Consider the following 23,287-nt stretch of genomic DNA (forward strand, 5'->3'; position numbering starts at 1 on the left):
GTAGTGACCTTATCTGTGTCCATTCCCCTGTCTGGGAAAATAGGCCTGGCCTGAAGTCAATGGCCAGGCTCCCAGGCAAGAGCTGAGAGCAGCACCCAGACCCCCTCCCCATCCCGCTGCACCTGGCCCCCCGGGGAACACCCCCCGGGTCACACCCACGTGGCACCACTAGCCCCAAGCTGGCCAGGCTCCCTTTAGGCTCTCACATGAGTCTGCAACACAGGCACGATCAGGAGAGAAATACGCCCTATTGCCTTGAATGAGCCACCACTCGGTGCCCTTCTTGTCCAGATTGAAGACTTCCCTTCCCTCCCTAACACTGGGCCTCCATGGGCTGGCCCCATGATGGGATGACTGTGCTGTTATTCCCACTGAGCAAAGGGGAAACTGAGTTACAGTGAGACTAAGTGCCATGCCCAAGGCTACCTGTGGCGGCTGTAGCAGAGCAGGCCTCCAAGGGTGTTTGCATTTCCTGGGAAAAGGCGTGGATGGGCCTATTCCTCCCCCACTCCCCTGCCACAACCCCGCTTCTCACTGGGAATGCAGCGCCCGGTTTGGACTACGAGTGCAGCCATGGGAGGGGATGACAGAGCCCACCATGATGGGGGCAGAGTCCCTGGTTCACACCACCACTGTCACCAGGACTGAACCAGACGCCAGATGTGCTCAGGGCAATGGGAGGCAGCTGCTCTCATGTCTCCTGAGACGGGGGCCACCAGCATCAAAGCCCAGAAACTGGCACAGTTGAGAGGGCAAGGCTGGCTCATGACCAGGATCGGACCCAGGGCCGGCCGCGGCATGGCCTGATGCGACCGCAGGGGAAGGGCCGTGCTGGGATGCTGCTGTGCAAAGCCCTGCAGGGCGAGCTTAGCAAACGGCAGGAGGGAAGATCAGGTGCAGGGACATTGGTCTTGGTGGCGCCGAGGCTCAGGCGAACACAGGCTATCCGGGGGGAGCTGCACAGAGCCCAGAATCCAGCCGGGCTGCAGCTTACGTACCGTCAGCCCGCTGGATCCAGGCATCCCTGGGAGCCCCCGCTGCCCTTCACGGCCCTGGGGAAGCAGTCAAAACAGCAGAGGTAAGAGGCAGGCGAGGGTTCATCCTCAGTAGACAGATGGGGAAACTGAGGCACAAGGAGACCGACCCGCTTTCCTGCTATGGCCTGTGCTCAGGGAAGAGCGGGGAGCAGAACCCCACTGTCCTGACACCCCGTCCTCCATGTGCACCACCAGCTGGCACTGATCCTGGGGAGTGCCCGGAGCAGGGACTTAATGGCACGGAGCAGGACCTAGAGCCTGCCGAGGGGTCTGTACTGCGGGGGCTCGGCAGGCTCCTCCTGGGCCCCAGCGGGGTGGAAAGCAGCACAGGCAGCGGTCAGTCTGCCTGGGAGCTGGGGAGAGCTGCAGGGGCTGGCATGTCCTGCAGCCCCTTTGCAATCAGTGCAGCCAGGTCTCAGCCCCACTCGCTGGACCAGGGAAAAGCAGGAGAGTCCTGTGCAACCAGAGTGGGGGCCACAGCAGAGATGAGCCCTCTTTTTTTCCCATCCCACTATGGAAATAAGCAGACAAATGCAGCCATGCCCAGTGGCCCTGGGGTCACACATGGCACCTGTGTCGTGCCACGGGGGAGAAGTCTGGCACCCTGAGAGCACCCAGCCACGTGCTGGGAAGCTGGGCACCCGGGCACCCATCCAGGTTTGGACCCCGGGGGCTACCAGGAGCATCCCAGAGCAGGAGCTGGAACCTGGCACTCACCGGTGGCCCAACCACGCTGGCTCCTGGAGGCCCAGGGGGGCCCTCCGCTCCTCTGGGCCCAGGCGATCCCTGCAGGAAGGAAAGAAGTCACGTCTGGGCTGGGTGAGGAAGCGACTGCCACAGGCTCGAGGCTCAGGCTCCAGGTCTTTCTGGCTCTGCCTCGGTGACACAGCCCCCTCCTCCCTGCAGTCACAGCTGGTGCCCATAACTCAGCCACTGGCACATATAAAACCTCTGCTAGGAAGGTTTGGAGCCTGAGCAGAGGAGCACGCTTCTGGAAAGGAGCTGGGGCTGTCAAGACCCACGATGGCCTGGGCAGCAGCCAGCAGCATCTCTGCCCCCTGCTTGATGTGCCAACAGAGTGCCCTTCACCTGGGGCGGCTGCAGGATGCCAGGGACACAGGATGCCAGGATGCTGGACACCTGACGCTGATGGGGGAGTGTGGCAGAGGCAGAAGGCATCAAGCAGAGACCACAGGCCCTTGCAGGCACTGTGCCAAGGCCCTTCCCAGCCTGTTCCCAGTAAAGCTGGGAACTTGGATGCAGGCAAAATCCCCAAGGCACATCCAGGCATCCCCTGCCCTCTGCACCTCTGACCAGGCCATGGCGTCTGGCCCCTCCGGTGCCCCCGTCTCTGGATTTCAGCTGGCACCACTTGCTATCAGCACCAGCATCCCCAGCTGGCACAGCAAAGCTGGACCCACACCCCCGTCGGCCAGCTCTGCGGCGGCTCATCACCAGAGTCGGTTCTGTGATACCAGCCGCGGGAGGCTCCTGGAAGGACAGCGGCCGGCTCCAGATCTGAGCTCCATCGCTGTAACGAGCAGGCGGCAGTGCCCACTCTCCTGCACGTCCCCTGTGGGCTCGAGGGCAGGGCCCAGTGCCCATCTGGGGCACTCACCATGATGCCTTTCTCTCCTGCTGCTCCTGGGGGCCCTTGAGGTCCAGAGGGTCCCTGAGGGGCAAGAAGAAACCAGTCAAGGACAGCTTTTGCTCTCCCCACTTGACCCATGCTCTACAGCCAGTCGAGGCACCTTGGCACGATACAGTTTATGCTGCACAGAGAAAACCCTCTTCACGGGCTCCCCTGATGCCCAACTGACCCCACACACGTGCCCTTTGCAGCTGAGTGGCTGCTCTGTGGTAACCCCGTGCCACAGAGGAGGGCTTGGGCTGGCCGCAGCCGAGTTGCCCCTAGCCCTTTCCCTGGGGTGGGAGGGAGCGGGGAAGGGTGGAGCTGCACTCACAGGGCGGCCAGGCAAGCCGGTCTTCCCGGGCTCCCCCTGCAAGACAGAGAGAACCAGTTGAGTCTCATTCCAGGCACAGGCTCCAGCAAGAAGATGGGGAAGGCAGCAAGGGCGTCCGCCTCGGATGGGGAGGGGAACGCCCTGCTGCAGGACAGGCATCGTGCAGGTCGTCCGGGCCTCCCGGATCCAGCTAGGTCTGGGTTGGACTCTGACGCCTTCCTCTGCTCGGGGTTATCCCTGCGTAAGTATCCATGGCATCTCAGAGGTGATGGAGTCCCACAGGCTGGGGGGCGCTGGACCTCATCTGAGGTCCCCTGGGCCTCTCCGTTCCCCCCCAGCATGCTTCAGTGGTTTAAGACTGAAGACAATCAGGAAAAGGAGGAAACAGAGGCTCCCAGGCCAGGCTGCAGGGAGGAGCCGGGAGGAGACTTTTGTGCCCCTGGAGCCAAGGCTGAAGGGGTGAGCAGAGAGAGCTGGGAGGGGGGGGACAAGGGAGGCCGGGCAGAGCAGACCTGGCTCCTGGAGGGGAGAGGAGGAGGAAGGCGATGCCAGCCTGCTTTGCTGAGCTGGGTGGGGTGAGGAGCAATGTCCAGTGTGTCCCAGAGCAGGGTAGAGGGAGCTGTAATAGGGTGCAACATTTGCAAAGCAGGGGTTGGCCCAGCTGGGGAGGAGGCAAGAGGCAGGTGTGCAAAGAGCAGGCACCATGCAGGCTCCTGTGGTCAGGGAGAAGGTGGCAGGGGGCTGATGGTCACAGAGCAGGCACCCTGGGCTACAGCCACATGCTGACACTCACCTCCAGACCCTGCTGGCCGATCCCAGGGGGTCCAGGCTCACCCTAGGGAGACCAGAGAAGTGGGTGAACAGCAGGGCTCCAGCGCGTGGCGGCTCCTGGCACCCAGAGCAGCCTGCACTCACCTGCAGCCCCTTCAGCCCAGGGGGGCCTTGGATCCCTGGGAGTCCTGGTTTTCCCTAGGACACAGAGAAACGTTAGCCAGCCGCAGCCATGGCAGAGCCGGCATCGGCGTCACACTGCCAGCAGCGGTGCCAGGTGGGCTGAGGCGCACTCACGGGTTTGCCTGGCTGTCCGATGCCTGCAGGCCCTTGGTCCCCTTTGGGTCCGGGCTTTCCTGGGATCCCAACCACGTCCGAGAACTCGCCCTGGAGACTGGGGCAGGCATCACAGGCGTCTCCCTGCAAGGAGGCAGCACGCACAGAGATGGAGCACGGAGACATCCACCCACCCGCACGGATCGGGAGCGCCGGGGACTTGAACTCGCTGCCCACCGTCTCAGGGACCGTGGGCATCACTCGTTGCCTGGGGCAGGACCGCCAGAGGGAAGCACGGAGCAGATCTGGGAGAGGCACCCACGGCACCGTGACGGGAGGGAGCGTGTGTTGTGGGGCGAGGGGAAAGGAAGTCAGCTCTTGCAAGGGGTGAAGGGTCCCCTGCGGAGGACCAGTGGGGGACTGGGAATACGGGGCACAGGTGGGTCCCCCTGTAGGAAGGGCATGCCCTGGCACTGCGGCGATGCCAGGCCTTGCAAAGGCAGGAGACTGAGGTGGCTCCTAAGACCCTTGCTGGGCCCTACTGAGAGCCCTGCGGGGGCAGCTGGGCACTCACCTTTTCACCCTTAGGCCCCTTCAGACCCCTGGTGCCAGGCTCTCCCGAAAGCCCCGGCAGCCCCGCTGTGCCCGGGATGCCAGGGTCGCCCGTGTTCCCAGCATCTCCCTGGACAGGGAGCAGATGAAGGGTGTGAGGCAGGGAAGCATGCAATGCCCAAACCCACCGCTCCAGGCTCCTGCCCCTGCTCTCCTCGGGAAGCTGGGTGCCAGCTGCTCTGGGGCGGGCACTAGAGGCACGCTCTTGGCCCCCAGCCCCTTTCCCCTCCACAGACTACATGGACGGCTACTCTGCTCGGGTGCGAGCCAGACCTCAGGTACATGTTCCCAGCAGCCCCCTGCCCCCACACCACCCACCCCCATCTCTGGTGTGGGATGCTCAGATACCCCCACCCAGTCCCATGCAGGGGGGGCTCCCCTGGCAGGCATCTCACCTTCTGTCCTTTTTGCCCAGGCTCCCCTGGTTTGCCCTGGAGAAACGAAACAGCAGCAGGAGGAAGCAATCAGCCCATCAGGGTAGAAGGAAAGCTCCTGACCCCCCATCCCCACGACTTCCCTTCCCTGCCCCTGTACGGGAGGAACCCAGATCTGCAATGCAGCCGGGCACTGCGACCGCAGGGACTAGTAGGTGAGAACAGCTCTGTAAGCTAAAGTCAACCCATCACACGGCCGCTCTATCGCTTGGGTGAGTAGGAGCTCGTGACCTTGGGGTCCCAAGCCACCCATCACTGTGGTGTGAGGAAAATGCCCCAGCTGGAAAGCTTCACCCTATGCTGGTGGCTTCTGCCATGCCTGCCCTATCCCGAGCCTGGCGCCCTGTCCCTGCCAGCCTACAGCCTTCCCCGCCAACTGACAAGAAGCGGCTCTTGCAGCCAACGCAAGCGCTTTGGTGGAAAGTTCACGCTTCATCCAGACTTTCCAGAGGAACCACCAGCAACCAGGAGAAGCCAGGAGGCTACAAGCAAAACATGCATGTGCACATTACTGATACACATCAGCTCCCGGGAGGGGGAAAGAAAAGGAAAAAGTGGACTCTGGGTTTCAAAAGCGAAGACGGTTCGAGAACCAGAGAAAAACTGAGGCCAGAAGAGTTTGCAAAACACAAGATTTGGGGGCAATTTAATAATAAAGAACAAAGTGATTTGCTCCACAGGGAGTTTCTGTTTCTTTTGCTACTGAGTCAGTGGCTGGAAACTTGGCTCCCGGGATCCTCCTTCAACCTCCAGGAAAGAGGGACCCTCCCAGCTCAGAGATGGGGCTACAACCCGGGAGTCCGGGCTCCCAGTCTCCCGCCCTGTTTGCTTTGTGCTGGCACCTTGCTGGGAGCAGGGATGAAGTGGCACTGGCTCATGGCTCAACAAGGGCAAAAGGCATGCCCTCACCTCCAACCCCTCCCACACCTTCAGCTGGGGGCACCATCCCCTTCCCACTTATAAAAGGTGTTTATGTGATGCATGCCGGGACCAAGTGTGTCCTGGCCCCTGCACCCAGCCCCGCACAGCCCTGGGCTCGGAGCAGGTCTGGGGGTTGGCTCTTTCATGGCCATCTCAGCTGCATCTGTGCACCTCTGCACCGCACTGCAATGCTCACTCCTTCCAGCCACCCCCCACAATCGCGCAGGCCCCTGGTCCACCCCAAAGGGCAGAGCTGACTCACCGCCTTGCCAGGCAGTCCCACACCGGGTGGGCCAGGCTCGCCTCTCTCCCCCACAGGGCCGGGCACGGTCACCACAACCTTCCCCCCTTCCAGCGCCTCTGGGCCAGAAGGGCACTGCTCACACGGCTCCCCCTGCAACGGCCATGGAGAGATCCTGGGGTCAGGGAGAGGAGGGTGCCTCCTTGCTCTAAGCTCCCAGTCCCTTGCTGGTAAAGAGCCCGGGGTCCCCGTGCATCCCCCCTGCCCCACACCATCTAAAGCCACTGACATCTGGGCCCAGCGTGCCCCAACCCCCAGCCCGAGGTGCCCACCATGGAGCACGCCGCACTCGGACTGGCACGGAGCGGGTCTGGGTGGAGATGACCACGTGGGGCAGGAAGGGGTGGCAGACACTGCTCATGCTGGGGGTGCCCTTGAGCAGAGAGGGGCTGTGTGCACATGGGCAAGGGGATCATCCCTCATCCCCAAATGGTACCCAGCGGGGGGATTTTGCAGAAGAGGCTCCATCAACATGCAGGCAGCATCACTGGGGCCAGCTCTGGGTGCAATGTAGCCCAGGCTGCCCTCCCTGACTGCCCCCCACCCTTCGGCTGCCTCCCCTAGTGCTCGACGCTGGTCCCTTCGAGCCAGGCCAGCTGAGTCTCACCTTTGCTCCTTTGAGACCCTCAGGCCCCACGTCCCCTTTGGCACCAGCAGAGCCCTGCACAGAGACGCAGCAGCTGAGAGGAGGTGTCAACTCAGACCCCAAGCACCCAGGCAGGCCCTGGTCTGTGCGCGTGCACACACACACATGCACACACACACACAGCCCTGTCACCCTACCCCAGAAGTCTACCCATGCCTGGATTAACCCCTCCCTCCCTGACTCACTGTCGTAACACCATAGCTGTGACCCAGCATCCCTCCCTCCAACCATCTGGGCAGTGGCAAGCCACCCCCTGCCCCTCACACCCAGCCCAGCCCAAGGGGACCCACTGCCCCCTACTACTCACAGGCTTGCCAGCAGGTCCCTCCTGGCCGGCGTCCCCCTAGGAAGCAGAGCAGAGAGCACCCGGGTCAGGCTCAGAGGGAGGCGGGGGACAGAGACAGCGATGGCACAGACCCAGCAGGGCCACGGGGCTCACAAGTGACATGAAACTTGGCCCCGCGTGGGCTCAGCCTGGCCCAGCGGTTTCATGGACCCACAGAAGGGAGGTTAGACGTGGCTGGAGCTGATCCAACCCTTCGGTCGCAGAGACCTGTCTCCAAGGATGGGGGTACAAAGGCGGGAAGGGGGCAGGGGGCACTCACCTTTTGTCCCTTGGCTCCAGCCAGCCCAGGAGCACCGGTTTTCCCCTGCAACACAATCAAAGACTCTGAGTGGTGGATTCAGCAAGGTGGGGAGAAGGGCTGGGATCCTGGGAGTCCTGTGGATGGGTCTGGGAAGACCCCTGGGAACAGCCCTCTGCAGCCCTGGAGACTGGACCACAGCTGGGACTGACCGGGGAATTCATCCCAGCACCAGCCAGGCCAAGGCAGAGGGAAAATTGGGTAGCCAGTCCCAGCTGGCTACCCCTGGGAGCAAAGGAAAGGGCAATGGAGGCTCCTAGCAGGCTAAGGTGGAGAAGGGGTGCAGCCCCCCGGGACAGGAGCAGACAGGGCAGCAGCTCTGGCCTCTAGCACCAGCAGTAGGAGGGAGGCTGGAGCCCTGAGCGCTGCCTCGGCCAGAAGGGTGGCTCCACAGGGACTTGGATGCGGTCCGAGGGCAGTCCCCATTGAAATGAGGCCCCCGTGCTTCTACCCACATGCTCCCTCAGCCTCTCACCGCATAGCCCCTGCAAGCGGGGAGGGGAACAAAGGACGTGCACTCACCGGCAACCCAGGCAGGCCGATCCCCGGCTCCACCGTGGGTGCTCCCTCCGGGCTCCGCAGCCTGGCGGCCAGGACGGCGGGGTCGCACTGCAAACAGGGCTCGCCCTAGGGAAGGAACCGGACAGTGCGGGGTCAGACAGGCTCCGCACCCATTGATGCAGCAGGATAAACCCTGCGAGCTGCCCACGGGGTCCCTCTCTGCAGGGCAACCAGAGACAGCCGTTGCATTCAGCGTGAGAGCAGAAGGGGTCCCCATGGGGCCCTGCCGGGCACTCACCTTCTCGCCCTTGATCCCATTGATGCCGGGGTCTCCCTGAAAGAAGCAGACACCAGTGGGGCATCAGCCAGGACACGAAACCCAGCCTTGGAGCAGCCCCTCCCACAGCGGCTTGAACCACAACAGCATAAGAATTGCCATTTACTGGGTCAGACCACGAGTCCATCCTGCCCGGTCTCCCGTGTCACAGTGGCAAAGAGCGGACGATGACAGGGAGAGAGACCAGAACATGAACAGGGGTTTCCCCCCGTTCCTCTCTCAGTTGCAGCCTCCGGTATTTAAGGTGTAGGAAGTTCTGGTGCAGAGGCCGTGCCCCTCTCTCCCCTGCTCGATAGTGATGGATGCCCCTTTCCTCCAAGAACACGTCCAATCCCTTTGTGAATCCAGCTAAGCTCTCAGCTTCCACCACATCTGGTGGCAAAGAGCTCCACGCTTTAATGACGCGCCGCGTGAAAAAGCACGGCCCGGTGTTCATTTTAAGCTCGCCGCCTATGCGTTTCATTCTGTGACCCCCTAGTTTTCGGGTGATGCAAGAGAGTCAGTAATAAATCCCTGTGGACTTTCTCTTTGCCATTTAGTATTTTGTAACCTTTCTCATACCCCCCATCAAGCGTCTCTTTTCTAAACTGAACAGGTCTGGCCTTTTTAGTCTCTCCGCATGTGGAAGCCCCTCCATACTCCTTGCTGCCCTTCTGCACCTGCTCTAGTTCCCCTGTATCCCCCCATCCACCTGCCCCACCAGACCGGACACACACGTGGGGTCTTGTGTGCCCCGGGGAGCCCTCCCCGCAGCTCTGCATCCTGTGGACTGCCTGCAGGTCCTGCATCAGAAAGTGCTACTGGGGCTCGGCGGCATCGCTGTCCTCTGCAGAGCAGAGCAGCTAGCTCTGTGTCATAGGCCCCATAGTGCCCCCAGCTAGAGGAGATTCTCTGGGGGCCCCCACCCCATGCTCTCAAGGTAGGCAGATGTGGCCCGGGCTGGCACGGAGTCACTAGAAGTGTGAACTGTGACAATCCCCAGAGCACAAGGCTCTGGAGCAAAGGCATCACCTACCCTGTCGCCCTTGTGTCCACGGGGTCCCGGCTTGTCCTGGAGGGGGAAAGCCAAGCAGTGAGGTGGAGCAGGGCGGTGCGGCTGCCTCGCTGCAGGAGCCGCAGGAGGCAAGCGCGAGGTTTTGCTGGCTGCGTGGGTCCTGTGTGCTACTGCACAGCCCCCCACACACCTGCCCAGCCCCGTGGGTGTCTGGGCTACCCCCAAACAGGGGTGGTAACTGGTGAGCAGAGCCAGGCAGATAGGTCTGGATGGACCATGAGACTGCGAGGGTTTCGGGGGGAGCAGGACCTGCCCTGGCTGGATCCCACACCTGGGGAGGAGCGGGGCTGGTTCCCAGCTGGCACAGACCTGGGGCCAAGCCCCTGGGAGCTGGGTGGGCAGATTGGGCACTGAGTGCTGGCCTCCACCCTGCCTCTCATCTGGACCCAAAGCAACCTCCCTGATGCAGCCGGCGAGGGCAGCGGGGAGCTAGGGCCTGCATGAGGCGCGGGCAGGGGCTGGGTGGTGTGAGCTGGGCAAGGAGAAGGCAGGAAGCAGCTACCGAGCCCCTTTCCACCACCCACTCCTTCACCCTCCTCCCTCCCCCTCTGCTCCCCACACATGGCCCAGATGTGCGGTGCTCCACAGACAGCCGCCCCCTGCCCCCCAAAGTGCCCTGGGGGGGTCCTTCACTGGCAGAGGCAGGGGCTGGTTCAGACTCACCGCGATCCCAGCCTTCCCCGGTGCTCCGGGCTCCCCCTTGGGCCCCGGCTGTCCAGGGAGGCCAATGGCATTGACCAGCCCCTCGGGGATGGTGGGACACACTTCGCATGGATCACCCTGGGGGAGGGAGAAGGGGAGACGTGTGGTCATAGCCCTGGGTATCCTCCACACTCACCCTCCTGGCAAAACGTGGGGTCCCTAAGCAGAGCTGACTGCAGCTGCACCGGGCACATGCAGCTTGGGGCCTCCCCATGGCTCCGGGGGTGCGATGCAGAGGGCCCAGAGGGGTTAGGTCTTGCCAGGACCCCGCTGAGTGCCCAGGCAGGGTTGGGTGGTGAGGGCACATGGGACTGTTGTGCCCCTGCATCACCTCTATCTTGGGAGCCTCTCCAGCCAGCCACAAAAGCACCAGGGAGTGGTAGGCAGGGCAGGGGAAGGCTGAGGCTTCTCCACGTGCAACAGGCAGCCTCGGGGCATCTCCACTGCCCTGCCACCCTGCGCTCCCCGCACCCGGCCTGGGCTCCTCCCCAAACTGCCTCTCCCGCCCCTCCTGCGGTACCCACCTTGTCGCCTTTCAAGCCGGGGGTCCCGGGCTTCCCCTGAGAAACAGATGCTGGTTACATACTGCAGAGCTGATGAGCAAGACCCAGCACAGGGCACTGGGGCAGCAGCAACCCCCTGTACTGGCCCGCTGGGGAGAGCACCAGCTTGTTGCAGCAAGACACCCCCCAGCCCACAGCCCCTTGCCACCTGCTCACGATCAGCAGCCCCGAGCTGCCCCGGCCAATGCTCCTCACCTCTGCCCTGCCCCTCAACACACAGCACTGCTCAAACACCTCCACCCTGCTGCGGACCCCCTTTCCCTTGGCCGCTCTGGTCCCAGGCTCTGCCCGAGAAGGGGCCATCCTGATGGGCAGTGCCCAGCTGGCTCCTTTGGCTTCCCTGATCTGTTAGCTGCATTTGAACCCAGCTCTCCAGAGGAGAGAGGCCGGCATGTTAGCAGCTCTAGGACAGCTAGTGGGGCCTCGGCCCAGAGTCGGATGCTCCCAGCCCCTCCCTGACAGCTGGGCTCAATGCCCACCTCTGCTCCTGCCAAGCAGCCGAAATGCAAAGCCGCAACCCCCCCTGCCCGCCCCAGCGCCAAGCCCACAGCCCCCCACTCCCAGGCCAGAGGAGGCTGGCACTCACGGGTTTCCCAGTTGAACCTTCGGGTCCAGGAGCTCCCGATTTACCCTAGAAAGAGGCCAGAGAAAATGCAAACAGCCTGAGCCCGGGGCTGGCCAGACACCAGGCAGCGCCAGGGAAACGTGGTTGGTCAGACCACACCATAGCCAAGAGCTGAGCTGCAGGAGCAGGGCATGAGGCTGGGGATTAGTGTGGGGTACCTGAGGTTACAGCTCCCCTGCAGCCCCCCTGGTCCTACACACAGGCCCTATAGCCATCCTGCTACCCCAGCCCTGGGCTCTCTGCTCCCAGCTCTGCTGATGCTGACCTATAAGTCCCTGGCTCCCTGCACCCAGCCCCACCATTGCCCCAGCCCTGCTCCTCCACCCCCTGCTATCCTGTCCCAGAGATGCCTACCCTCTACACAGGTACAGCTGGGGGCTGCCAAGCTACCTCCCTCTGGGGAAGGCTCTGCCCATGCCAGGCCTATGCCCAGGGAAGCTGCATGGGGAGCCAGTGGGAAGAAGCAGAGCCTGGACAAGAAGCTCAGCTCTGCTGCACAGATGCCCAGGCACGACCCCCCGCTCCGAGACGCGGAGCTGACATCGCCCTGGCTTGCTGCTTCCCGCGGGCTCGCCAGAGCTTCAGCCCGTGGGTGGCGGGTTGGATTCTCCTTGGAAGGAGATGAAAGCAAAAGCAGCCCAATTCCACCCGCTCCCCCACCGCCCAGCTCTGCAGCATCAACCCCTCCAGCTCCACAGCCTCCTCAGCCTTCCTCTCCCCGAAGCCCTTGAGCTCCCGGCTCTGGGCTCCCAGCACCCCCTGCCCTTCACTACGGCTCAGGGACAAAGGCAGGCAGGGGGGTAGCCTTGCCTCAGCCCCCTTTGCTGTGGGGCCTGCTTCCTGCTGGAATGAGGGGATGGGGACCAAGGTCCAGGGGACCCTCCACCCTGGGCAGGCTCCAGACCCAGAGGGGTTCTCCTGGGCATGGCTATAGCCCTGCCAGGCCCTGCCCCGGGCATGCTGGCTTTCACCTGCGGAGGAGCCACTTACCTTTTCTCCTTTAGGACCCGGTGGGCCCCCAGGGTCCCCCTGGAATAAAGACAGAGTGGGGTTAGCCCAGCCAGGGGGGCATGTGGCCACTGCAGCGCTGGACCCCAGCATCCCAGCTTGGTCCATGAGCAATGGGAAGCCCGCAGCTGTGGCACCCACAACTCCCCCCACCCAGCCATGCCATGGACTAGTTAAGTATGCAGCCCACTGGCCCCAAGGGTTGCTGGAGCCCCCCAAGAGGCTGGCAGACTGGAGCGGCGACTGTGCACATCCCACTGGAGAGGTGGCCGGGGGGGGCTGGGAGCCTAACCAAATCCTTACCGGCTTCCCTGGCAGTCCGATCCCTGAGGGGCCGGGCACCCCAGGTGGGCCTGGCTCTCCAGCAAGCCCCTCTGGTCCTACAAGCCCTGGATCACCCTAGAAAGCAAACAGAGCCATGAGCCTGGCACCTTCTGCCGTCGGGTCCCCAGTCACAAGTCATCTCTCGCCCGCCGAACCCTCAGCACAGTACCTTCTGGCCCTTGGGCCCCACCACACATATCTCTCCAGGTCGGCCCTGTCAGCGAGGGAAAGAAGAGTTAGCCATCCCTGTAGCTCCACTGGGGCAAGGCCTCGCTTTTTGCTTTGTGCCTGTACAGCACCTTGCACCATAGGGGCCTGTTCCATGACTAGTTCTGCTATCATGACGTAAGTAATAAATAACACTACTGCATGCTGGAGTCTGGAGAAGGCCGAGAGGGGATTTAATAGCAGCCTTTGATGACCTGAAGAGGGGTTGCAAAGAGGATGGAGCCGAGCTGTTCTCAGCGGTGGCAGATGACAGGACAAGGAGCAATGGGCTCAAGTTGCAGCAAGGGAAGTTGAGGTTAGATATTAGGAAGAACTTTCTTACGAGGAGGGTAGTAAAGCACTGTAACAGGTTACCCAGGGAGGCTGTGGACGCGCCATCCTTGGAGGTGTTTAAGACTCAGAAGCCTAGTTGGGGCTGGTTCTGCTCTGAGCAGGGGTTGGACTAGATGTGACCTGCTGAGTCCCTTCCCACCCTCATTTTCTATGATTGTAGCCCCTGGAAATGTCAATGTACCTTGGAGGTGGGCCTGCAGCATAGGCAGACACACCTGAGCCAGCTTTCAACTAGCTGCCTGGGGCACCGATAGCAGTGAAGATGCGGCAGCGGGGACTGGGTACCAGCAATCCAAGTACATCCCCCCTCCCACGGCCATGTGCACTTGCCGTCAGCTCCTGCCAGTGAAAGACCACGGCCTGGCCCCTGCTCTAGGGAGTTCGTGCACCAGGGATCCCAGACAGGTGCCAGAGACTGCAGCAGTGCAGAGATGGCCTCCCACTTACACAGCACCTCCCTCTGGAGGCATCTCAAACCTCTTCACCATATGTATGGCTGGGCTCAGCAGCCATGGGTAAAATGCAGCCACCTCTGGGGCGGATGCAGCATCTGTTGTGCAGCACAGCCACTTAACAGCTGCCAGGGGAATGTCAGGCAGGGAACAGGGCTTTGCTGGTGGGGATCTGTCCAGAACAGGCAGCTCTTGCAGGCTCGGGGCTGCCCTGCAAACAGGTTGTACCTCTTTGCACCGGAGCCCAGCAATGAGGCAAGGCCGGAAAGCTGAGCCAGGCCAGACACTGGAAGAAAGGGGCCAGATCCTCCATGAAGGGCTAAAAGGGGCTGTACTGATTTACACCCTCAGTGCCTCTGGCGCACAGAGCCCTGATGGCTTGGAGATGCCCTGCACTTCGGGAGTCAGCTTGGCCTCCAGCTAGGTCCCACCTCCGCTGCACCCATGCGGGGAAGACCCTGCAGGCTCAGGGCCCTTGGTGGGTGCATGGGGGTCAGGGGGTCTCTTCTGCAAACCAAGCTGGCAACTTTCCCGTGGTATCTCATGGCTGCTGAGGACCCACAGGGATGGCTTCAGCACCTGCCAAACCCCATGTCCAGCAGTGGTCCTCAGAGGGGAGAGGCTGGGTTCGAAGATGGAGATGGCAGGGAAGGACTTACGTCGTGGCCGGGGCGCCCTGGCTTCCCGTGGAGCCCTCCGTCGCCTTTCTCGCCCTTCTGGCCCTGCAGGAAGCAAGTCGGAGAGCTGCAGTCAGTGGAGGGTGCCCCTATAGGAGGGGCTGTCTCATTCCCCTGGACCCCAGGCCCCTTCCCCAAAACCCCCACTCACCCCTCTCTAACCACCTCCAGCATCCAGCTCACCCCCATGTGGCCTCCCTTCGCCGGGCCCAACCCTCAGCTCACACCTTCACTTGGCCCTATCCCTCCCCCTAACACCCGCTCCCCACCGGGAGAGAGCCCCTACCCCTGGGGTGCCCCCTCCGGACATGTGGGATGACCCCTCCACGCAGCCGTGCCCCTCCTGGCCCTGCCACCCCTCCAGTCCTGGACCCGCAGCCAGGGGGAATTACCTTCTGCCCATCAGCGCCCATCGAACCCGTCAGGCCCTGTTCACAACAGAAGCAAGGGGCATTAGAAGGGCTCCCTGCTACTCTCAGCAGGCTCCTGCGCCTGTGCCCACCTTACGGGACCTCCCTGAGCAGGCCTCCCTCCCACGCCAGATGGCTGGATGGTTTCTCTGCAATCCCGTCACAAATCCTGGCTGACAAATATTTACTTCCCCCCATATGCACTTGGCCGCTCCGCAGAGAAACATCTGAGTGGTCTCCCCTGGCAAAGGCTACAGCGGGGGATTAACCTGTGCAAGGGCTGGGAGCAAGAGTCTCTCCAGCTGCCCAGAGCATGTGCCAGGCAGGTCACGCGTGGGCCAATGGGTCCTGATGCAAGAAGCGGAGTCAAGGGCATAACTCCAAGGGAGCAATGCCCATTTTGCCTGCCCTGGGCTTTCCAAACCTCCCAGGACAGCCCCTGGGGAAACTACCCGCCTGTATAATACAGTCAGTGGGTGCTGTGCCCCTGGCAATAGCTGAACAGGGGATGCTGCCTCCCATGGTGCCAGTCTGGGAGAGTAGGCTCAGGAGGGCAGGGCAGCAACTAGAGAGGCCACGGAGAACCTCAGATGCCCGGCAGCAGGGGAAGATGAGCCATAGCAACGGGGGGAATCCAGCTCGGCGGAGGAGGGTGCACATCCCACTGCTGCCACCATGCAAAGGCTCTGCACTTACCACATCGCCGCGCTCCCCCTTCTCGCCTTTCGGCCCCTCGGCACACTTGGGATAGAAAAAGGATGAGGGTTAGAGGAGCGTGAGGCATCCCTGAGGGCGAGGCGGCAAGGAAGCGGGGCGGCACCTCACCTGCAAGGGGCCGTCGGGGGAGGTCCGCGCACAGTCGGAGCCCTGCGGAGGGAAGGGACAGGCTGCAGAGGAAGGAGAGCGCTGGCATAGCAGATGCGGGGGGTTGAGGAGCTGTCTAAGGCCCTGGGGCTGGGGCACGGTGGGACGCCAGAGCCTTGGGAAGGCACAAGAGGTGTCTGCTCTAGTGGTCGCTGGTAAGGGCCCTTCCCCACCAGCCCAGCTATCACGGGAATGGGTTAAGCCCAAGACGAGACACTCTCAGGCTTTGTGGCCAAGGCCCATCCCTAGATGCAGCCCTGGCTGATCAACAAGCAGAGGGTGGGGGCCGGTTTTGCCTCCTCCCCCCCCGATCTCTCCCAGCAGACGTGGCCCCACCAACGCCTGGAGCCTCCTCGGCAGAGACCCAGCACTGTCCTCCATGCCACTTCTGGGACAGCACGCTCGCTTATCCTGTGCCATTGAGGGGGGCGATGGGTGGGGAGACAGGGCGCAGGACTGGCTGGGAACAGGGGCAGGGACCCCAAACTGTGCAATCCGGCCAGCTTGAGGGCTAGGGCATCCTGGGCAGGGGGAGGTACCAGCCTGGGAGGCAAAACAGGAGGACACTGCACGGTCTTTCCGGGGACGCTTCGCACAGGGTGCCACCCTCCACCCCACATCAGGCAGGCCGAACAGCGCCGGGTCACCATCCCAATCACTCACGCGCTCGCCTTTCTCCCCCTTCGAGCCGAAGGTCCCAGGCAATCCTCGTTCTCCTTTCCCACCCTGCGCACAAGAAGGGGAGATTCGTAGGGCCAGGCAGAGCATTGAGAGCACCCAGGCCCGGACACGCGGGGAAGCGCACACATAAAAGCACGTGCACAATTACGAACACCAGGACAGACGTGCGTGTGCAAGCACGCGAGTGTGCGCTCACTGGCACCAGCAAACCCACTGCATCCTCTGAGCCAGGGAGGGGTGGCATAAACAGACCGGCCATGCCCCAAAGAGGGGCTGGCCCCCGGGCTCTGCTTGTCCTGCAGCGTGGGGACACACTTACCTTGGGGCCGGGGGGACCAAGCGTGACCTAAGGAGACAGAAAAGAAACCCGTCAATGCAACGTGGCCCCCCCTGCAGCCAAGAGAGATGGGGGACAATGTGCAGGAGGACAGGAGAGGAGAGGAAGAGGGGAAGAGCGTGAGGGGCGGTGGGAAAAAGAGGCGTAAGCAATTGCATTCCTCCGCAAGCCACAATTCAGGCAGATTCTGGCACCGGTGACCAGCCTGGACGCCCACGTGACCCGGTATCACGGTATCGACGTGTCACGGCCCATCTACCAGTGCACGGAGAGGCTTGTTGCAGGGCCTTGGGTCCCTGGACTCCTGCCACCGGGCAGGAGGAGCTGGGAGCGGGGAGGGAAGGAGCGCTAAGCAGAGGAAACAACGCTCTCCCCTAGACGAGCCCCCAGCCGGTCCCCAGCGGAGGCCGGCTGGCTGGGAGAGCGACCGTGGCACGGATGAGTGGAGGGGAACGTGGGACCGCAGAGAGCTGCGCCACCGCCTCCTTCCCTCGCGCCGTAATTCCTTCCTCCGCTCCCGCGCTCTTTCATTCATTGTCATGCCCTGTGCCAAACGGGGGTTGCCATAGGAACCCTCCGGACATCTGGAAGCCATCAGAGATGTTCCCCAGCCAGCCAGATGCTGGGCCAGGAAGGATGAGGGCGTCTGGGGGGGTCTTTGAAGATGAAACGGGGGGCCGGAGCCAGCCGAGGAAGGCGAGGTCCCGGGGAAGCTCCCGGGGTGCGCTGGATGGGGGAACGGGGTCCCGTGGGGCTGGGACGACGGCGGCGTCTTCTGGCTCGGCAGAAGCAGGGGGCTGCGGGCAGGATGAGGGGACAGGCCTGTCCTGCTATACGGCGGCAGAGATGCGGGGGAAGGAATGAGGACCAGGCCACCCCGCACGCAGCCTCCTGCCACCAGTGCCATGAAACAGCCCCAGGGCCCAGACCCAAGCCTCGCGTCACTCCTTCGCCCTCCAGGCCCCGCGGAAAGCAGCTCCCTCGCTGCAGCAGTCAGCACTGGGTGGCCTCCGGCGATGCCCGCCTGCCCCGGCGGCTGAGGCGTGGCCGCGGAGAGGGTGGCGTGCACGGGCTGGAGCGGCGCGGCCTGGCGCGGCGCTCTGTGCTGGGGAGCCCCGGCAGGCTGGGGCCTTCGATGCACAGGCCACGACGAGCCCTGCTGGTATGTGGGAGTGTCGAGCCACGGTGCTGCACCGAGGAGGGATGGGGCTGGGCACGGCCGAGCGGCCTGCGGCTCAGGCGTGGGCTGGGACGGCCCTTCCCGGGCTGCTCTCTGCGCCCGGGGCAGCTCAGGCGGCCCCGCGGCGTTAGGAGATGTGGAAGATCTACCTGGAAGGGCAGGGGCTCGACTTCCTCGTCTCCGGTGTCACGGCATGGGGCAGCCCAGAGCCAGCTCTCTGGCCTGATGGCCCCCACCGGCCCCTGGCTCTGGGGACCAGACCTAGGGGCTGGCTCTGCCAGAGACCTGGCCTGACTCCCACCTCAGGCTGAAGAGGGAATCTGTCCCCACTGCCAGAGGACCGGAGCCCCCCGTGACGTGACGACGTGACAACTCCCCCAGCCCCAGGCAGGAAAGCCAGGCCGCTATCTCCAGCACAAAGGGGGAGCAGCTAAGGGACTCACCAGAGGTCACACAGGCGGGCTGTGGCGGAGCGGGGAAGCAGACATGGGTCTCCCAGACAAGAGCCCCGACCACAGGGCCATGCGGCCTCTCCTGAGCGTGGGCAAGAGCAGGAGACAGAGCAGGGAAGAGTGAAGGACCTAGCGCACTTCTCTAGGCAGGAGGGCCCGCAACCACCCCACAGCAGGGGGAAACCCTCCTCCCAACCTCGCCCCCCAGCCCCCAGCCAAAACCCCAAACCAGCCTCAGGTCCTTGACTTACGTTGCTGTGCTGGGCTCTCGGTGGGCAGGGCGGGCACTGGAAGAGAAGGGCAAGCCTTTAACTACCTCTAGGCACAACCGACCCCGCCAGCCCCGAAACCTTCCCACCTTGGATCCCTGGGCACCACCCTGCCCCCTCCCCAGGGGTATGGAGGGTGAAGGGCATTTAAAAGGGGTAGGGGGAATATTTCTAACGACAAGCCAATCCAGGCACTTGAGTTAGGCCCCAGCGCTGCTGGAGACTGACCGGCACCAGTGGGGCCCAGCACTGTGATGTGCAACAGGCAGCGGCATGGGCAACACCAGAGGCAGCTGCAAGTCTGCTGCGGAGGCCAGGACCAGGCCACCAGCGGCAGGTAGGAACCCCTCAGTGGCTACTACCTAATGGCCTGCCCCTGCCCTTGACCCCTCTCCCAGAAACTGCTGCTGGGAGCAGGAGGGGAAAAGCAGCGCAGGCAGGGCCGGGGGGAAGCACACGGCTGCTCCTACAGCAGCAGATTCCCCCTCCCAGCTCCTTCTCCTGGGGCTGCGGGACCTGCCAGCACTGACCGGGGGGTTGTACGTGTGGGTTTGTGGCTTGACCACAGGCTCCTTCAGCCAAACCGGTGGCTGCGAGTTGCTCCCACGGGAAGAGCCAGCTCCAGCCAGGCAGGCATCAAGTGCCCTATATTCTCCCTAAACCACTTAGACCGGCTGGACGTCTTCCATGGGAAGCAACGTGAGGACACTACGGGCAGAGAGAGCAGCTCCCTCACTGCTCTGAGCCATGCGTGGATGGGCAGGGGAGCCCAGCTCCTACCAGGGCTCCCTCCCCCCACATCTGGCACAGCTGGAGCACTGCGCAGCCCCCCAACTGCCTCGCCTTACCTCGCCTGCCGGCATGCCTGGCTGGCCAGGGGGGCCTTGGTAGCCCTGTGGGAAGCAACACAGAGAGGTGCGTGTGGGAAGGGAAGAGGCTGAATACATGGGGCCACACACCAGCGCCGTGCCCCTCCGGTCTGGGCCTGCAATGTGGCCTGGGCAGTCATTTTCCCTTGCTGAAGCCAGCTCCACATGCAGTTCTCACCAGCAAAAGCCAATGAGGAGTCAGACCCCGGGAATCCCGAATGGGGAAACCAGGACTCGTGCTGGGAGGCCGGGCCAGGCAGCACTGGAGGTGCCAAGGTCCTGGTGCCTGCCCGGCATTTCAGAGCCATCCGGGAGCCGCAGCCCGAGCTCGGAGGTGCCGGCAGCTCCAGTCTGGCTGGAACAAGGCAGCCCTGAGAAGCAGCTGGGCTCCGTCCAGGAGCGACGCGGAGCAAACACTGCTCTAAGTGCTGCCGCAGAAGCTGGACAAGCCGCTCTTTGATTCAGGGTCCGTAGCCTTGGTGGGAGGGGAGGAGGCAGGAGGAAGCACGGTGCACAGGGTGTCTCCCCGCGCTGCCCGGGAAGGCAGCAGGAGGAAGAGCCCCGCGGCACCAGTCAACGGGGCAGGGCGCGGCAGCTCCCAATGCCGGGCTGGGATCCAGGCCCCCTGACCAGAGTGGCAGCGAGGAAATGCAGGCACGGGCTGCACAGCGGGCTGCCTGCCAGGGTGCCCTGCGGATCAAGGTCTCCAGGGTGGAAGATAAGAGGCTGCATGGTAACGATGGGGGCGTGGAGCAGGATGCGAAGGGGGTGTCTGTTCAGGGTAGCGCAGGCTGGGGGCACCCATCCAGGCAGCTGCAAACCAGGAGAGGTCCCAATCCCCACCCCTGCACTGCATGCACCCCCGAGCCCTCACCTTTTCTCCTTGGTTACCCTTCACACCGACTTGCCCCGGCGCCTTCGCCTCCTGCAGAGAGAGCAGAGCCGCCCCAGCGCTACAGACCCTCCTGCCTCCGTCGCGGGCAAGGGGAGGCTGGATGGGGCAGCTCCCATCATCCTTCACCGCCCCGCTGGGAGAAGTGGGAAGGCACCATCTTTCCCCCACGGTCGGAAACTACAGCTGACTCGTGTCATGCCACCCCCCAGCCTTGCCTGGAAGCTCAACACGGCTCCCCACGACACAGCTAGAGCCACCAAGGTGGGGGGACCTCCTTGCCAACACCCCCCCACAGGCTACTTCGGGCTCGGACAGCCAGCAACCAACCCCTCACCCTCCGCGGCCCATTTGCTCTTGCCGTTGCAAGGCAGGCAGCCTGCCCGTTCACACGGGGTATATGGAGCATTGCTGCACCTGCCCACCCAGGAAGTCTTTGCTGGCGGGGGCACGACTCCAGAGGCACCCCGTGGTGACGTGTCAAACCCAGCATCCTGCCCTGCCTGCCTGCGCTGGGCTCTGCCCTGGCACCCTCGGACAGACCCCCCCGTCCGATTTCCCGCCGAGCCTGGAGCCTCTCTCCCCAGCTGCTGGGGTAGCAGCCGGAGGCCAGCACTCCCCGTTCGGCACAGACAAGCCTGGTGCTTGTTTGAGGAGGGAGCTTTTCCCCTCCTCTCCTGGCCTCAGCCCCCACGCACCCTGCCAGCCGCTCGCGCCCCGACTCTCCCGCTGCCCCGACAGCCCCGTGGCTGCTCACTTCCCCAGCCCGCGGAAAATGTGATGCAGGATATCAAGCGGGCGGGGGGGGGGGTGAATCAATGCGGCTGTGTTCTCCGCCACGGGAGCGTGGGCGCTGCAGCGAGAGGTCTGGGGAACATCCCAGAGCCCTGGAGGAGAGACAGACCTCAGGGACAGAGGCCTGCTCTCTGCCGCGCAGACAGGAGGGGTTTCAGGGCACGGGGCTCGGCTTTCCAGCCTGGTTCTGGGTTCAAGAGCGCGCAGGCTGCCAGGTTCCCGTCTGCGCTACTCAGAGGGCATCCTGGACGTCAGGGGATGTTTGTTGGAGGGGCGAGCTGTGCATACCACCTTCTGCCAGGCCCAAGAGCCCAACCCTCCCTCGCAGGCCCCTATCCGGCGCCTGCTTCCTAGCCGGACAGCCCGGCTCCCAGGCTGGGATGAAGAACCATCGAAAAGCGGGGCTGGATGGGGCCTCAGGAGGTCACCGCTAGTCCAGCCCCTGCCCCGAGACAGGATCATCCCCGGACACGTCCTTGTCTAACCTATTCCTGAAATGGCATGATTCACCCTGTCGCACAGCTGTAAGGCACGCTGCCCAGAGGCACCAAACCTCCACAGGTAAAGCAGGACCAGCCGCTCCCCCCACCCCCCCCCCACAACACGCCAGTCCTGCTCCATGCACCCCGAGCAGCTGCTGGGTATGGCTGGCTGTGGGGGTACCTCCTGCCCTAGACTGCCGCTGGAAGAGGCCGGACCCCCGTCAGGAAAGGCCGGGAGGACAGGGTCCAGGCAAGCACGCGGGCGGAGGCCGGGGAGGGGAATCCACTCGCTGCTGTTTGCAAATGCATCTGCTCCCCATTTGGGGCTGGGTTTTGCTCCCTCCTCCCCCCAGGCAGGGACATCCATCAGATGCCCCAGGCGGAGCCGGCCCCATTCGGTCCCTTGGAAGCGAGGCGGCCAGAGGAAACCGTCCCGCAGCGAGCACCCAGTGATTTCGCCAAGGCTGCAAGGGAGATGCCTTCAGGTGAAGCGCTGCAGGAAACCTCAGTGCCCGCGGCTGCAGCTCAGCTCCGCCTCGGTGCCTCCCCTGGGCACCCCTAAGCTTCTCCTGGCAGCCGGGGGGACCTCAGGCCAGGCTGGCCTCGTGCTTTCCCTTAAAGTCTCTTAATGTTGCCCTGATATCTGGCTCTAGAAGGCAACTCTCCCCTCCCGGTGAGTGGGGCGTCTGGCCAGCCAGGGTAGGAGGGAGACAGCTCGCCTGGTCCAGGAGATCTCAACTTAAACCCCTCCAGAGCTCCGAGAATAGGCAGCGACAGCAGGAGCTAAGGAGATGTGCGTCTTGTCGCTGAGCACCGCTGTGGCTTGGATCCTCTGGGCACTGGTGGGGGTTTGCTAGCTGGCACAGGCAGTAGGTGGGGTGGGGGGCAGGTTTAGGGAGGGGATGTGCTGGGGTGTGCTCTGCTAGGCCTCGTCTCTGCTGCCCAGGACCCATCAGGCACGGGTTACAGCAGCCCAGAGGCTGCTCTGAGTGACACCCAGGGCTGCGCCGGCCCCTGAATGGGTCTACTTCTCGGAGCTACCTGGCTGCCCTCCCAAGCACGGGGCATACTGGTAGCACCGACTGCCACGTGGAGAGACCGCTGGCACCAGGAGGGAACATTGCTCAGCGACGTGCCAGGTCCTGAGGCCCAGGGACCCCGCAGCCCCCTCCGTGGGAGACAGGGGGCATGGAAAGCTCCCGTGGGCCATGGGGAGCCAGGCCGGAGCCCGCTAGCTGCGCAGCCCAGAGGTAAACACAGGAAGAGCCAGCTTGTCAAGGCCACGGCACCCTGACAGGAGGGGAAGGGCTTGGACAGGCAACAAGACAGAGAGGAAACCGTCCGTCCTTCATATCCTGTCTCTTTGCCGCCAGCAGGTTTCGAGCCCAGACCTCTTGGGCTGCCAGGGGTGCTGCGAGGGAAGTGAAGGCGTGAGCAGACACAGACAGCACCAGGGCGTGCAGCTGGGGGTGGCACTGCTGTACCCAAGCCTGTCCCCTGCCCCATGCAGGGTCCCTCTGCCCAGCACACGTGGCCCAGCAGCTCTGCTTTGGGGGATCAGCTAGTCTGGGACAAGAGCACGGCCAGGGTTGAGCAGACAGCCAAGGAAAGGAGGAGCAAAGAGATGCACCAGGGCCCTGTGCCCA

The 23,287-nt window shown here is 63.5% G+C and overlaps 1 protein-coding gene across 1 annotated transcript in view; it reads right to left on the reverse strand.

The window, feature by feature from the left end:
- COL16A1 (collagen type XVI alpha 1 chain) overlaps positions 1 to 23,287 on the reverse strand; it is a 61,788-nt gene that overhangs the window by 21,608 nt on the left and 16,893 nt on the right. The window contains exons 9-39 of the mRNA XM_019547540.1: positions 20,347 to 20,397; positions 19,452 to 19,496; positions 18,586 to 18,621; positions 16,685 to 16,711; positions 16,348 to 16,410; positions 15,646 to 15,687; positions 15,517 to 15,561; positions 14,803 to 14,838; positions 14,393 to 14,455; positions 12,890 to 12,934; positions 12,700 to 12,795; positions 12,379 to 12,417; positions 11,350 to 11,394; positions 10,725 to 10,760; positions 10,162 to 10,278; positions 9,460 to 9,495; positions 8,406 to 8,441; positions 8,129 to 8,233; positions 7,568 to 7,612; positions 7,270 to 7,305; positions 6,924 to 6,977; positions 6,278 to 6,409; positions 5,056 to 5,091; positions 4,623 to 4,730; positions 4,070 to 4,192; positions 3,917 to 3,970; positions 3,795 to 3,836; positions 3,002 to 3,037; positions 2,656 to 2,709; positions 1,755 to 1,823; positions 963 to 1,052 (exon numbers count right to left, since the gene is read on the reverse strand). Of these exons, the coding sequence (XP_019403085.1) occupies positions 963 to 1,052; positions 1,755 to 1,823; positions 2,656 to 2,709; positions 3,002 to 3,037; positions 3,795 to 3,836; positions 3,917 to 3,970; positions 4,070 to 4,192; positions 4,623 to 4,730; positions 5,056 to 5,091; positions 6,278 to 6,409; positions 6,924 to 6,977; positions 7,270 to 7,305; positions 7,568 to 7,612; positions 8,129 to 8,233; positions 8,406 to 8,441; positions 9,460 to 9,495; positions 10,162 to 10,278; positions 10,725 to 10,760; positions 11,350 to 11,394; positions 12,379 to 12,417; positions 12,700 to 12,795; positions 12,890 to 12,934; positions 14,393 to 14,455; positions 14,803 to 14,838; positions 15,517 to 15,561; positions 15,646 to 15,687; positions 16,348 to 16,410; positions 16,685 to 16,711; positions 18,586 to 18,621; positions 19,452 to 19,496; positions 20,347 to 20,397 (1,842 nt within the window). The remainder of the gene's footprint in view (positions 1 to 962; positions 1,053 to 1,754; positions 1,824 to 2,655; positions 2,710 to 3,001; positions 3,038 to 3,794; positions 3,837 to 3,916; positions 3,971 to 4,069; positions 4,193 to 4,622; positions 4,731 to 5,055; positions 5,092 to 6,277; positions 6,410 to 6,923; positions 6,978 to 7,269; positions 7,306 to 7,567; positions 7,613 to 8,128; positions 8,234 to 8,405; positions 8,442 to 9,459; positions 9,496 to 10,161; positions 10,279 to 10,724; positions 10,761 to 11,349; positions 11,395 to 12,378; positions 12,418 to 12,699; positions 12,796 to 12,889; positions 12,935 to 14,392; positions 14,456 to 14,802; positions 14,839 to 15,516; positions 15,562 to 15,645; positions 15,688 to 16,347; positions 16,411 to 16,684; positions 16,712 to 18,585; positions 18,622 to 19,451; positions 19,497 to 20,346; positions 20,398 to 23,287) is intronic.

Source organism: Crocodylus porosus, unplaced genomic scaffold (assembly GCF_001723895.1).
Source record: "Crocodylus porosus isolate Cpor-Errol unplaced genomic scaffold, CroPor_comp1, whole genome shotgun sequence".
Lineage (NCBI taxonomy): Eukaryota > Metazoa > Chordata > Crocodylia > Crocodylidae > Crocodylus > Crocodylus porosus.